Source organism: Moschus berezovskii, chromosome 15, assembly GCF_049115385.1.
Source record: "Moschus berezovskii isolate FMDL1 chromosome 15, NW_MosBer_1.0, whole genome shotgun sequence".
NCBI classification, from domain to species: Eukaryota; Metazoa; Chordata; class Mammalia; order Artiodactyla; family Moschidae; genus Moschus; species Moschus berezovskii.
Window position 1 is genome coordinate 10,143,837 of NC_142474.1, and position 14,646 is coordinate 10,158,482.

General features: G+C 46.0%; 1 protein-coding gene across 1 annotated transcript in view; it reads right to left on the minus strand.

The window, feature by feature from the left end:
• Positions 1 to 887: 887 nt before the first annotated feature.
• STK4 (serine/threonine kinase 4) overlaps positions 888 to 14,646 on the minus strand; it is a 92,035-nt gene continuing 78,276 nt past the window's right edge. The window contains exon 11 of the mRNA XM_055437684.2: positions 888 to 5,148. Coding sequence (XP_055293659.1) covers positions 4,990 to 5,148 — 159 coding nt within the window. The 3' untranslated portion in view covers positions 888 to 4,989. The remainder of the gene's footprint in view (positions 5,149 to 14,646) is intronic.

The window sequence follows — 14,646 nt, forward strand, 5'->3', positions numbered from 1 at the left end:
CTGACACCACTGCCACCTACCCTGTCCTTCGAACACTCTGTTCCAGGAACAGCGACTGTCCTTCTAGCAAGTCAAGCTTTTGTTCTTGCCTCAGGGTCTTAGGTCTTGTTCCTTCAGCTTGGAATGGGTATCGTTCATGCCTTCCACCTGGCTGGCTTCTTGTCATTCGTTTCAAAAGTCATCTTTTCCGGGGCAGGTGTAGATCCCTCTATGTAGAGCTGTATCTCCCTGCACCGCCATACCACACTGCTCTCAGCCTCATTACTCTGCTTTATCTTCTTTTTTTAAAATGAATTTTTTTTTTTTTTTTGCTGCATCAAGTCTTAGTTGCAGCACGTGGGCTCTTCCTTGAGGTGCACAGGCTTTTCTAACTAGAAAGAAGTTGCTTAGTTGCTCTGGGGCATGTAGGATCTTAGTTCCCGGACTAGGAATCAAACTCATGCCCCCTGCAGTGGAAGCATGGAGTCTTAACCTCTGGATCACCAGGGAAATCCCTTCTTTTTCATTTTGTATTAGTAAGTTCGGGATGTTATTACCTTCTCCAGAAAAGCTTCCTTGGACATTCTGGAAGAACTGATTGTGCCTCCTACCTCCTGTGTCTACAGGCTGTGTACTTCCTTCTGCCATAATATTTTCAATGTTGTGTGCTCGTGGGCTGGACCCACTCCCCGAGTGGCCTGCCAGAGCTGTGTCTGGTTCCATCCTTAAACCTCTGACAACTAGCTCAGTACCTGGCACGTGGCAGGTGTCCAACAAAAATTTACTCCCTACGCCACCTGCCTCTCCCCTAGCTTTGGATTCTAGAATAAACACAGCACAGAGTCAATGGTTCATAATACCATCCAGGCTACAGATGGAGGATGTTGTTTTTAAAAAAGAGAACAGTGTCTGGTCCAAAGGACAGTTTATTTAAAACAAAGGTGAGAAAGTGGAGGAAGGAGGGAGAACAATTCTAACAGAAGAGCACATAGGAAGCATCTCAATTAAAAGAAAAGGGCAAAGGAGGAGGCTTTATCTCATACATATACAAACTGCTGACCTCGATTGATTATTTACATCCCAACTTTACAAAATAGCATTTCAAGTCAGCACTTAAGCCAGTGTTATTAGTTTTTGTTACAAAAAGTTAAAGCTACAAACTTCACATTTTTAAGTTGTACGTCTGCAACAGCATTTAAGCTTTTTTTTTTTTCCCAAGTTGGTCCGAGTGCAAGCTGGTGGAAGAGATTTTCTTTCCCCCCCAAACACAAAAAAGTACATCAATTCCAAATACAATGACTATAATCCTGATGAAAACACAGACACAGTGCTTAAGAAGGGATGGGATGATAGGATGTGAACTGGGCAGGAACAATTTTCACGTAAAAAAAAGGAGCTGCAGTCTTTAGAGGCAACATGGTATGCTAGAAAGGGCACTGGAAGAAAAGACCTGGATATGAACTCTGGCTCTGCTGTATCCTAGTTACCTGACCTTGAGCAACAGACTTTACCTCTCAGAGCCTCAGTTTCCTTTTCTGTAAAATGAGGACAAAGATACCTGTATCTCTCAGAGATATTAAGTTTTAGTAGATGTTGGGCTGTTCAGATTATCTCCTTCTTCTTGAGTGAGATTTGGTACTTTGTATCTTTCAAGGAATTTGTCCGTTTTATTTAAGTTGTTCATAAAATTGTTATTAGCCTTTTAATATCTGGAGGGTCTATACTGGTGTCACCTCTCTCATTCCTGATACCAGTTAAGTGCTATTGAGTTTGAAATGGTATGATAAATTTCTGGCAGCAGGTGCTAAGTAAATGTTTCCCGGACCAGAAACCTACAGTTTCAAGGAATCAAGGCCATAGTTCTTAAGTTGCTTCAGAGTATTGGTTCTGTCTGTGTATATCTATTTATCCATCATACCAAACATTTATCCACCAGTCCATGTGTCTATCAACTGGTGGCTGGGAGAACAGACAAGGAAAATTAAAAAATAGAAACCTGTTGCAAAGTTACTGATGAAGCAATAAGGATATTCCTAGAGGATCTGAGATTTTTAAAAGACACAGTTAGGTCTGGGTCATTGTTTATTAGGGGAGAATAAGTGAGAGGCCCAGAGTCCCGTGGAAGCTGGAGTCACAAATAATTGAAGCTCAGGGCTCTACAGGAAGCCAGATGACCTATCATGAATTTAGTATCCAAGGAGAAAAATGACTAGGATTGACTTCTCTGCCTTCTTGGCATAAGAAAACAAACACACCTTGTCAGAAAATCTATCTCATCCAAAATAAATTGACTTCCGGCCAAAGGGCTCTGTCTAGCTCAACTGGAGAGCAATGCACTTTTTGGACCAGCATGTTGGATGCACGTAAGGAGCTGAAACGAAATAAACTTCAGATCAAGACTCATCACCCAAGAATATTTATGGGGAAAAACTGAACCTTCTTTTACTCGGATCCAGCTTAGGAAGGGAGAAAATGGGCATTCCCCTCCTGTCTGGCCAAGTACAAAATCCTTTAAAAAACAACAAGAAACAGAGACAGCGAGGGGGAGGAAAGGAGGGAGAGAGGGAACAGGCAGGACCGTTCGTGAGCACAGCAGACGGCGCAGGAAATTCACGCGCCATACTTTTTAACTCACTGAACTGTCAGACGACTGACTCAGTGGTTTCCCAACCTAAAAATGCCAGCTAGGGTTTTTCAGTCTGTGCAAGAAAAGTGGTCACTTCATTTTTAAGAAGGCTTGTTGGATAAACAACAGGGTCTCACTGTATAGCACAGGGAACTATATTCAATATCCTGTGATAAAATATAATGGGAAAGAGTATGAAAAAGGATGTGTAACTGAGTCACTTTACTATACAGCAGAAACTAACAAAACACTGTGTATCACCTATATGTGAATAAAATAAAATCTTAAAAAAGACTTGTGATTTTCCTATTCCCTGTAAATACTGGTCCTACGTGGTGATGCTATGAATCCTGATGCTATCACTTACGAGCTGTACCACCTAGGGAAAGAACTTATTTTCTCTCTGAACTTGCTTCATCCTCTATGAAATGGAGGTAAAATACTTAATTCAGAGAGTTACTGGGGAGGTTGGAGCTGACATAAAGAGCCTACCTACCTAGCTCAGTGCCTGGCATATAGTAAGTGGTCATGATTGCCAGCTGCCCTTTATTATTATAGCAGGATCCTCAAATTGTCCTCTGTTCTCTGTATCTGCCAAGTTGCTGCATAACTGGCCAAGCCCTGCAGACCAGCAATGGCCTCTTGCATTTTCAATAACTTGCTGTCATTGCAAAGAACAGAATCTGGCCACAGAAGAGGAACATCCCTGACTCTCCACTGATTCCCAGGTTTGGGCAGCAAGAGCAATTATGGGGTCAAATTACAGTATCCTTAGGTGCAACCCAGTCATGGCTCCCCTATCTGAGGGGAAGAGGTTCTAAAAAATAAAAAGGCAGTTGCCTTTCCCAACTGTCTGCTCTCAGCCGTGTGACTAAGTGACACGGGGCCTAGAGCCAAAGCTGCAGAGGGATGGCTCAGTGCTGTCTGCTGCAAAGCCCTCTGAGCTGCTTTAGGCTCTGCGTCTACCTGTGTGATGCTCGTGTGCTAGCCGGCAAATGCCGCAGAGCTGGTGGGATGGCTGAAATGGAATGATCTTGGTTCCCCGTGGGAATCTCTTCACAGCCAGTCGCCTACTGGAGACAAAGCCAGGCAGGTTCCGATTAGCAGGGGTCCCTGGAACAACTTTACCAGAACGGACATGAGAAGGGGCTGCTCAGCCCAGTGAAGCGGGAGTGAGGGGCCCCACCATCCAATTCCAGCGCTTCCTTTCATTTGCTTCGTGATGTGGGCCATGTCATTTCCCTGCTCTGGGCTGCCATCAGGCCAGATGTTATCTATATGGTCCCTTCCAGCTTTGGCATCCTACACATCTGGGTTGAGTCTCCTGGAAGACAAGTCTTAGTCTGATATTCATTTACCCTTTCCAGACCCCAAGCAGTAAAATGAAAAAAGAAAACAGTCACGTGTTTGAATGTGGGTCACAAAAGCAATGCCCCCTACCCCTGTCTGTAAGGAACGTGGAGCAAAATGCCATGGGTGTCATCTTCACGTGAATGACGAGAACTTGGAAAGCCTTTTCCCCTTTTGCGAACTGAATGCAGCCCCACTTTGCCGGGAGTTCCGGGTAGGCCTGTGCCCTTGCTTGGATCACGTCTCCTCTTAAGGCACTGGGCAGTGTCTGTGCTGTGACTCTAGGCAGTTGAGAGAGCAGAGGTGGATGAAGGGTGTTGAAACTGCAAAGGCCGAGCTCGCAAGGAGGGCGCCAGGCCTCTCCTGGGACTCAGAAAGCCAATGCAAACTGTCTTTCCCAGGACACCACCAACAGCTCTGGAAGCCAGGGGTGGCCCGCATAAGGCTGAAAGTGTGGTGAAGGAACTGGCCCCGACCTCGTCTGTTCAGCACAGCCCGGCCAGAAGGTGAGGCCGGCTCCAGGGGTGGAGGGCCCCCCGCAGCCTCCTGGTGTCCTCTGCCCTCGTGTTCCACAGTACCGTCATCTTACAGAAAAGAGGCAACTGTTTTAAAACTGTACCTGTACAGAGATGCCACCACACCACGTGGGGAATCTAGTTATAATTTATATATATATATGTGCATATTTATATATTTTTTTAAAAAAAGTCTTCCAGAAAGAACCACTGAAAGCTACTGGGAGAAGAAAAACAGACCACATGACACTTTCCCAGCTCTCACTCAACGAGGAGTCTCTGGTTCTGGGGTGGGAAAGTCTGAGGTTCAAAGTGCCCACATGAGTCCTGGGAAATGATATATACCTGTTCACTTCAAATACACACGGCGGGGCAGCGTGCTGACTGGCTCCGCAGCCCTGGCCGCTGGCGCACTTTCTTGGTTCCTGAGTTCACAGAGGGGGCTCTGGAGAGATGAGGGAGGCGAGCTGGAGGGGTGAGCGAGCCAGAGTTCACTGGCGGCCTGGAGCCGGGCCACCCTCAGAAGTTCTGCTGCCGCCGCTTCTTGGCCTCAATGGCATCCAGGATTGGCTGCCGCTTTGACTGGTACTTCTGCCGGATCTCCTCAATCTCCTGCTCCATCATGGGGTCCAGGGCCAGGAGCCTCTTCTGAAGGTCTTCCACCGTCCAACTCTTCAGCTATGAGAGAGGCAGACAGCATAGTCACAACAAGGCCCGGGTCAGTGGCTTCTGGAGACAACCTATCCTAGGAAGAGGTCTTCTTTTTTTCTTGGGCCACACCACTTGGCTTGTGGAATCTTAGTTCCCTGACCAGGGACTGACCAGCACCCTCGGCTTTGAACATTGGAACACCAGGGAAATCCCCCCAGGAAAGGATTCTAAGTGCTAATCTCTTTGATTTACTGTTCCTTGACCAGGAACCTAATGAGTAAGCCTTTCACCTCCCCTCTCTTGTAAGTTAATTACACTGGATTCATGGTCAGGGCACTAATATAACAGTAATTTCGTATATAATCAGCAGAATGGCTCCCTCCTAGTTCTCATCCTACCCATGAGATGAGTGTGTGCATGGTGGCCATGTCTCCCAGATGCTACACCAGGAGGACGGATGCTCTCCCCACCGTCCGCCTCCACACACTGTCTTGGCAGTGGCACACTGGTCATCGCTGGCATTTACTGGGGGCACCACTCTAAGTAAGCACTTTATAGGGATCATCTACTTAAGTGTCTCAGGAATACAGACACAAACCCTGAGTGTGGGTGGGGGGTGGGGGGTAGTTGGAGAAGCCCTGAAACTTCTAAGATGAACTTTCCATCAGGCAGAAAGGAAAAAAAAAAAAAGAGGACCTGACATTTACATTAATAACAAAGGTAAGTGTTTCCCCAGTGCTCTCCATGCACCAGACAGCGAGTGCTTGATGTATATCAATATTATACAACCATTAATTCAATCCTCAGGACAATCCTGTGATTTCAGTGTATTATTACCCCTACGTTACAGATGAACAAGCCAAGGAAGAGGGTGGCTCGACGACCTGCCCAATGTCTCATGGGCAAGAAGTGGCAAAGTTAAGGGACTTTCCTGGTCATCCAGGGGTTGGGACTTTGCTTCCAGTATAGTGGGGTGAGGGTTCGATCCCTGGCTGGGGAACTAGAATCCCACATGTTTCTCAACTAAAAAACCAAAACATATATTTTGGAAGCAACATTATAACAACTTCAATAAAGGCTTAAAAAAAACAGATGGTCCACATCAAAAAAATCTTTGGAAAAAAAGAAAAGAAGTGGCAGAGTCAAGATTCAAACCCAGAGTCCCTACTCTTAAGCAGCACTGGAAGAAGGCAGATTTGCAAAGCACAGGCTTGAGAACCCACTCCACCTGTGTTGGAAACGTGGTTCTGCCTTGTGCAGATGCTGTGGGACTCCGGCCAGTGACCAGTCTCTCCAGGGCTTCCTCCTCTACGGGAGTGGGACCACAGGGCCTCACCATGTTTATTGTAAGAATTAAATGAGACCGGGGTTGCTGGGTTACTGGCACAGCGCCCAGAGCCCTGTGTGCTTCAAGACGGCAGTGCGTGTGACAACACACACTCCTGGCCACGGCCGGGGGGCGGGGGGCACCATCTTCCACCTGCGTCTGCAGCTGTCAGGCACGTGCCCTTGCGGCTGTGGCTGTCCATGTGGAGCGTTCACTGCACCCGAGCGAGGCCAGGCCAGGCGGGCAGGGGCGGGAATGAATGCCAACATTCTCCACAGCAGGTGGTGAGAAATTCTGTGAGCTCACGGCCGGTTGACAGGCGCTGTGTTTCAGGAACTCAAAAGGTTCACTCAGGCGTCACAGGAGATTTATACACTCATCAGCTGCCCCGGCCCCTTCCTGAGGCCTCACCAGGGGAGGGGGGTCGAAAGGTGGCTGAAGGAGCCTCTTTCTGTCCCCTCTCCCTTTAGAGGGTGGAGTGGGAAGCGCTCCACTGGCCTCGGCAGAAATGGCTTAATGACCAGTCACCACAGGAATGTCCCTTGGCCCACTTCAGGGAGGTGGTCTGAGATGTGAGAAAAGCCTCATAGTTCAAGACGAAAGGTTCTTTGTGAGGCGAGAATGGAAAGACTTGAGAGGGTGGGGGAATGCTGGAAAGTCGGGCTGAAAAACTCCATCTTGCTTCCAGCCTCTGTGGCTTTATACCATCTCGGAGGTTGGTATTCTTGGCCCAGGGACACCCCAGAGAGTGATGCTTGCCTGATCTTTAGCTTTCTTGAGCCCTTCTCCAAAGAGAGGACACCTCAGACCTAAAACTGGATGTTACTAATAGCTCAGGACAGATCCTGACTCTGCACTGGCTGTGTCGCCTTGGACAAATAACTTGACCTCTTTGAGCCTCACTTTTCTCCTCTGGAAAACAAACAATACCAGTTCCTCCACCCTTGGGCTGAAATGAGAATTAGATGAGTTCATAATAGGTGTGGCGCTCACAGTGCAGGACTTCATTGTCACATGCATCTGGTGGATAGTTAGCATGTCACAAATGGAAGCTATCGATGTGATTAATAACTGTGACTGTTGCTGCTGTTATTATTATCATTATTATTCACAATATTATTAGAAAGTCTCTAACTTCCCATTGGTGACTAAACAACAAATCTCCTATCAACGAGCTGTTCCTACAATCTCTGATCCAAACCAGAGTCAAACGAGTGAAAATGAAACTATACTACTCTATTTTGCATTAACAGTGCCTAAAGGGCTGGGACTTCCCCACCATGCCTGTTAAAACAAGTCTTTATAGTTTAACAAAATAGTTTTCATCCATCCATTTACCAAACATTCACTGAATACCTACTATGGGCTAGGCACTGTCCAAGGCACAGAGGATAGATACTTCAGTGAAAAGAAAAACAATAACTCCCCAAACCACTGCCCTTGTGAAGCTTACATTTTAGTGAAGTGAGGCAGACATACGGCAAGTAACACAGTAAATTAGTAAATGACTCAGATTAGAAGGTGATACAAAAAAGAAAAGAAAAACATACGGTGAAGGAAGGGGAGTTGGGAACTGGGGTGGGAGGCTTACTTCTGGTCCATCCATTCGGACCCAGTGGCAGGACTTCCCTGGTGGTCCAGGGGCTAAGCCTGAGCTCCCAACGCAGGAGGCCCAGATTCAACCCCTGGTCAGGGAACTAGATCCCACATGCTGAAACTAAGACTGAAGATTCCTCATACGCTAAGACCCAGAGCAGCCAAGTAAATAAAAACAAACAAGTATTGAAAAGAAATGGAAAAGAAAAAAAGAAAGTTGTGGAACTGCACTGGCTTGCCAGCTTGTCCTGCCGCTTCAGGCAGCCCCTCCTTCCTCCAGGCCTCAGTTTCCCCACTTGTAAGAAAGGGCTGCCTAGACAATCTTAAAGGTCTTTTGAAATTCAGTGTTTCTCAAAGTACAACCCATGGGCCACCTGCATCATAGTCACTTGTTGAAAATATAGAATCCTGAGTCCACAGTCAGAGCTACTTCATCGGGCTCCCTGGGAGGGGAGGGGCAGGGCTTCAGACGCTAAAGATGCTCTTCAGGTGTTTCTTATAAGCCCTCAAGTGGGATAAACCCGATCCTACATCTCCCTTCTCGTTTTCCTGGCAGCAAAATTCTCAGTCATTGATGTGTGTCTCTGGTCGAGGCTTCTTCTAGATTTCCAATGTCTATGGGGATCTTTTGATCCTTGATTCTAATCTTTGGGCAACAACAAACACCCTGACTTTATCTCAGCCACCTTCAGTTGCTCTAATCCCCTTGGAGCTTAAAGCTACACCTGACCTATTAGAACACAGCCGGCCAGTCACACCATCCAGATACGGATTTTTCTGAAAATGAGCTCAAGAGAATGGCTTTATGGCCCGAGTATAGCATTTCACTGTCATGGTCCTTGGTGGCATAAATAAATTTCAAATGGATTTCCTGCAGTAAAAGAGCTGTGGCTCTACAGTTCTGCTGCAGCCAGCATCCTGAGAGAGTAAATGCTCACACTGACCACACAGGCAGCTTGAGGGGTTTTCACTAGCTAAACGGAGGGTCACCATTTAGCATCTCCTCTCTACCCTGCAACCCCCACAATTCTACCTTTGGACCAGAATTCTCCTCTGAACTCCAGACTCACACACCCCAATCAGATCCTGCCAGCAATCTCAGTCCCTCAACACATCCAGACCAAAAGTCTTGAGACCTACCCTTCCCTCATCTCCAAACCTCTTCTCCTTCTTCCCCAATCTTCCCCATCTCAGGAATGGTGCCTCCATCCTCCCAGGTCCCCAAAATCATCCCCGATTCCCCCATTTCTGTCACTACCTCTCTGCACACATCCAATCCTTCGATCTCTGAAATACTCGTATGACTCAAATCCAACCATTTTTTTCATCTCTGCCTTCAACCCTTCAATTCAGACCACCACCGTCTCCTAGCCACAAACAATTAAAAATACAGAAATGAGCTGCCCTTATGTTGCCTACTGCACTTAGAAAAAAATCCAACAATTCGCCAGGGTCTACAATGGCCCTACACCTCTGGCCTATCATCCCCTCCAACTTCCTTAGCTGCTGCTGCTCAGGACTGTCTAGCTAAGCTTTATTTCAGATTGTCAGATACACTTTTCTGGCCTCAAAGGCTATGCAGCTAATGATCCTTCTGCCTGGATGGCTTGTGCCCAGTTCTTCCTTATCCTTTAGGCAAAAGCTCAGGAGTGAAGTCCTCAGAGAACTCAAGCAAGCCTTCTTTGACCATCTCATCCGGAAAGGCTGCTGGAGGAGTGGGTGGGTTTAGGGGAAGGGCAGTGGCTTTGAGTGAGGTGGCCCTGGTTCCACGCGAGCTGTGCCCGTGTGAGCTGGACGGCCCTGGACAAGTCTCTACTACGTGTCTCACTTGTCTGCTTTCTCAAAGGAGGACAACAGGATGTCCCTGAGGGCAGCTGTGAGGCTCAGAGGGGCTGGTCAAGCGCAGAACATCATGTCTGCTGCACGGAAAGAAAGTGGGAGCCCACCTTAAATCCTTTTTTTTTTTTTCAAATGGACCAAATAGGTTAGTAAAAGAAATAGTGGCTGCTGTTGTAAGAACGGAGCTTGGTGAGCTCAGTGTGGTACAGGACACACACCCAACTCACAGACGCGTCTCCAGTGAACTCGGTGCATGCGTGCGTGCGATTCAGTCGCACGATTCACGACGATTTTCAGTCGTGTTCGACTCTTTGTGACCCTAATGGACTGCAGCCTGCTAGGCTCCTCTGTCCAAGGGATTCTCTAGGCAAGAATACTGGAGTGGGCTGCCACGCCCTCCTCCAGGGGATCTTCCTGACCCAGGGATGGAACATGAGTCTCTTGTGTCTCCGGCATTGGCAAACAGGCTCATTATCACTAGCACCACCTGGGAAGTCCAAACTCTGTGGGAAAATCCCAAATCAGATGGGCCTGGCTTGTTTTTTCAGGGCCAGAGGACAGCCAAGTCCTCAGCTCCGCAGCATCAGGACGGATCCATGAGGCTGACGGGAAGTGACTTCTTCTCAAATGGCCCTGGCAACTCTGAGATTCTGAACAACACCGTGTCGACGTCAGTTGCACAAGTGGCCTCGAGAACAACCGAGAAGATCCGGCTGGTGTTTCACACGCAACAAGTCACAGAGATTACAATGACAATGAGCAGAGTCATTGCAATCAGCAGAGTCAGGCGAAACTAAACATATCAGCATGTACGGCAGATTCTTCCTGCCTTCGCAATGAGGCCCACAGTGAACACACAACCCAAGGTATAGGGTTTAGACTTATTTCTAAGTCCTCCTCTGTGGCTACTAGAAACTCTCACCTCAGAAATCTATCGTGAGAATGGTGTCACAATACGTCCCTAAAAAAGAAACTCAAGCACATCATCCTTTCAGGACAGGTAAGTCAGGCTGATGTCCTGGCACAGATGATGTTTTACTGCGGCCAAGAACCACAAAAGAACACACCTTCGGAATTTGCCAGAAGACAAGGAAGCTTGACGGAGGCTAAAAGTTGGAGGAAGCTATCAGGATACCACTTCATACTTTTTAAAAAAAAAAATTAATTTATTTATTTGGTTGTGCTGGGTCTTAGTTGTGAAAGGTGGGTCTTCGATCACTGCGGCATGTGGGATCTAGTTCTCTGACGGGGGATGGAACCCAGGCCTCCTACAACGGGAGTGCAGAGTATCAGCCACTGGACTGCAAGGGAAGCCCCTACTCCATATCTTTAACACCCTCCCCTAGATGGTTAGCCAAAGTGCAACAGAGGAAACGTATAAACATAAGGCAAAAGGCATTGAAGACACTGATTTAGGTCCACAGGTATCCTTTCTTCATGCGACCTTGTCTCCATCTAGAGGTGGATTTAAGACTGGGGACTGGGGACTTTGGTAAGATAAGATTTCTGGGTGATGCAGTCACCTCCTAGCAGGTGAGTGAGAAGATAGTGATGCACAAGAGCAAGGATGCTAACAAGCAAATGACAGCTTGTGTGGATTACGTAAGCACTGGGCCATTCAATTTCAAAAGATCTTGCTCCTTAAATAAGCCTTGTGAGAATTTTAATGACTGACTGCCTCTGATGCAAATTTCTGTCATGCCAAATCACACTTCCACCTTATAAAATCTTCCTCATGCCTCTCCAATAAGGAAGAAAAGTGGCGAAACTGTTACCAGTAAATTATTTCTGCAATCCCATTCTGAGTTTATGATGACTTCGAATCAATACGTGGAACTGTTACCAGAATTCTAACCAAAGAAGATATGACTGCACGTGTATAAAATATTTACTAAGATGACTGGAATGAAATGCAGACTTTGAGCCTGGGTGAAACAAAGAAATCTGGCTCCATGCAGGGATGGTGATATAATGACAAGAGCTTTGATAGGGGTCGGAAGACTGGCCTCAGATAACCCGTGGATTGCATCCAAAGAGCCTCCCACTCAGAGAGGGCTCAGTATGAACTGTGTGTGTGCGAGTGAAGGATGTAATTTGACGAACGGTATAAACAAAAAGTGGGCTTTCCAGGTGGCTCAGCGGTAAAGAATCTGCCTGTAATACAGGAGATCTGGGCTTGATCCCTGGATCAGGACGATTCCCCTGGAGAAGGAACTGGCAACCCACTCCAGTATTCTTGCCTGGAGAATTCCATGGACCGAGAAGCCTGGTGGGCTACCGTCCATAGGGTTGCAAAGAGTTGGATATGACTTAGAGACTAAACAATAACAAAATAAAAAGTTAATGTTTCTTTAAATAATGGGGTTTTACTATAGTATACAGTACTTGCATTCTCTTAGTTATTTGTGATTTACTCAGTCTCTCTTAAACTTCCATGACAAAATGGAATTTTGAAGTAGTACTTTCACATGCTTAGAACTTATCCCAACTCTGTTCTGGCATGAACTTTCACAGCTTACTCTGAAAATCATAGTGCACCTGCTTTTTCTTGTTGTTTTGGTTTGGTTTTGTGAGTTTTATAATAGCTGTTGGCCAAAGGTAGTCAGGTTTTGACCAAACCCAGATTTCCCCCGGACTTTATAAATGGGGCTTTTCACAGCAAAAACCCAAAAAGAAATTTCATACCCCAAATATAAAAGAATAATGGCTCTCAAGAGGCACTGCATTGCTAATATTTAACATTATAACTTTATAAAGATGCAGTGAGTACCAGCTCTGTGTCAGACAGTTGTGCTTGGCTTGGACTGGGCAGGAATGCGGGTGATAGAGGGATATGACCAAGGAAGGGTATACACAGGACAAAAAGTATACGGCAGGGTCCCTTCACACAAGAAGCAGAAATAAACGAGGTAGGTAAGTCACAGAACCAAGCTACAATATGAGGCATTACCGAGCAAGTGCCCAGTGACTGCTAATGAGAGCTGCTTCGAGTTCAGTGCTGTGTGCTCAGCCCTTTACATGCATCACCTCATGGGAGCCTCAGACAAGTCCACAGAATAAGGATCCATTTTACAGAGGTGGAAACTGAGACTGAGGGAATTTCTCCCCTGACCCCAGAACCAATAAATGTAAGTGATCAGGTTAGGACATGAACTCTTGCTTGTCTGAGGGCAAAGCCAAGCCAACTCGGCATCAAGGCAACATGTACTCCAGTTAAGAGAAGGAAGAATCCCCGTGGACAGGGTCTCTGAAAGACTTTGTCTTTATACATTTATTGTGCACAGAAAGGGCACTAACTGAATTGCAGAACTTTCAAAACTGAAATGCAAATCTTATTTCAAGTCACTATCACACCTGAGGTAAAGGGAGCTAATAAAATTAGGTTGAGTAAATGAAGGGATGAGTGAGTCCCTGTGTCAGTATCACTAATAGCTACTGAAAATTCCTTCGGGTACCACAGTCTTTCAAGCCTCCAGTCTTCTGCAGAACAGAATTCTGTCTTCAGTTTAGGGAATGCCCATTCAACCTTGCAGACCAGCTCAACCCCCTATGCGTGTCTCTCTCCAATTCCCTTTTTCTTTTACTAAAGTGAGAGCTGTTTAAGAGTGGGAACTACATCTATTTTCAGAGAGTCAGGACAGCATAAGAGAGTTCTCAATGAATATTTAATAAAGAAACAGATCCTTCAATCTTGAAGCTTTTGCATGAAAATGATACTGACTTTTTACTGGGTTCCAGCAATTACTAGTAAGACACTGGGCTTTTCAGAAGCCTTGAAAATGTGGAATCAATAAATAAGCCTGAGTATAATGTAAGAGTGTTAAATAAGGTTATGTCGATTATTCCAGACTGAGTCAATGCAGGCCGAAATCAAAATGAACAGTTCATCCACTCTCATGATTGTAGTAAAGTTACAAGAGAAAATGGACAGAAAAACCCACGCTGGTCTTGATTGCTAATGACTGCTCTTTTAAGAAAAACTCTACTTTCAGAGTATATTGAGACATATACATTACCATATGTAAAAGAGATAACCGATGCGAGTTTGATGCATAACGTAGGGCACCCAAAACCAGTGCTCTGTGACAACCTGGTGGGATAGGGTCGGGGGGGAGGTGGGAGGGGGGCTCACAGGACAGAGGGGATGCATGTATACCCATGGCCAATTCATACTCTTGTATGGCAGAAACTATTACAATATTGTAAAGTAATCATCCTCCAATTAAAACAAATAAATATATTTTTTAAAAGAGTAGCTCTAAATTGATTTATAGATTGCACACTGAAGGAAGCCAAACTATAAAAGGGAAACTTTCAGGAAGTTAGCAAACAAATAGCCTTCTGGAATAATGAAATGTTATAACTGTCGATGTCTAAAGGAGGAAGAGTACAGGAACAGAGCTCAATACGATGCCCCTGATGTTTGAAAGCACTGAAGGGAGACATCAACAGCACCATCATTCTTGTGAGGCTATGAATCTTTCAGAGAATACGAAAACAAGCACCGACTGCACCGAGCAGCTGCTGTTTTAATGCAGCTGAATAATCCGGGAAAGGAGCCAGCGAGTCACACGAGAATCCCTACTGGTTGTGCCTTTGGACACTTTTTGGGGCTGGAAATTTCCAAGGTAACAAAAAGTCCAGGCTATTTTTCTCTCTTATCTTGCCAAATAAAAGAAGCTCAAAGAATCCTAAAGCAAACTCTGAAGACTGAAATATAAATTAATCTCACTTTATTTCATAAAGGTAGTCTCCAAAGGTAT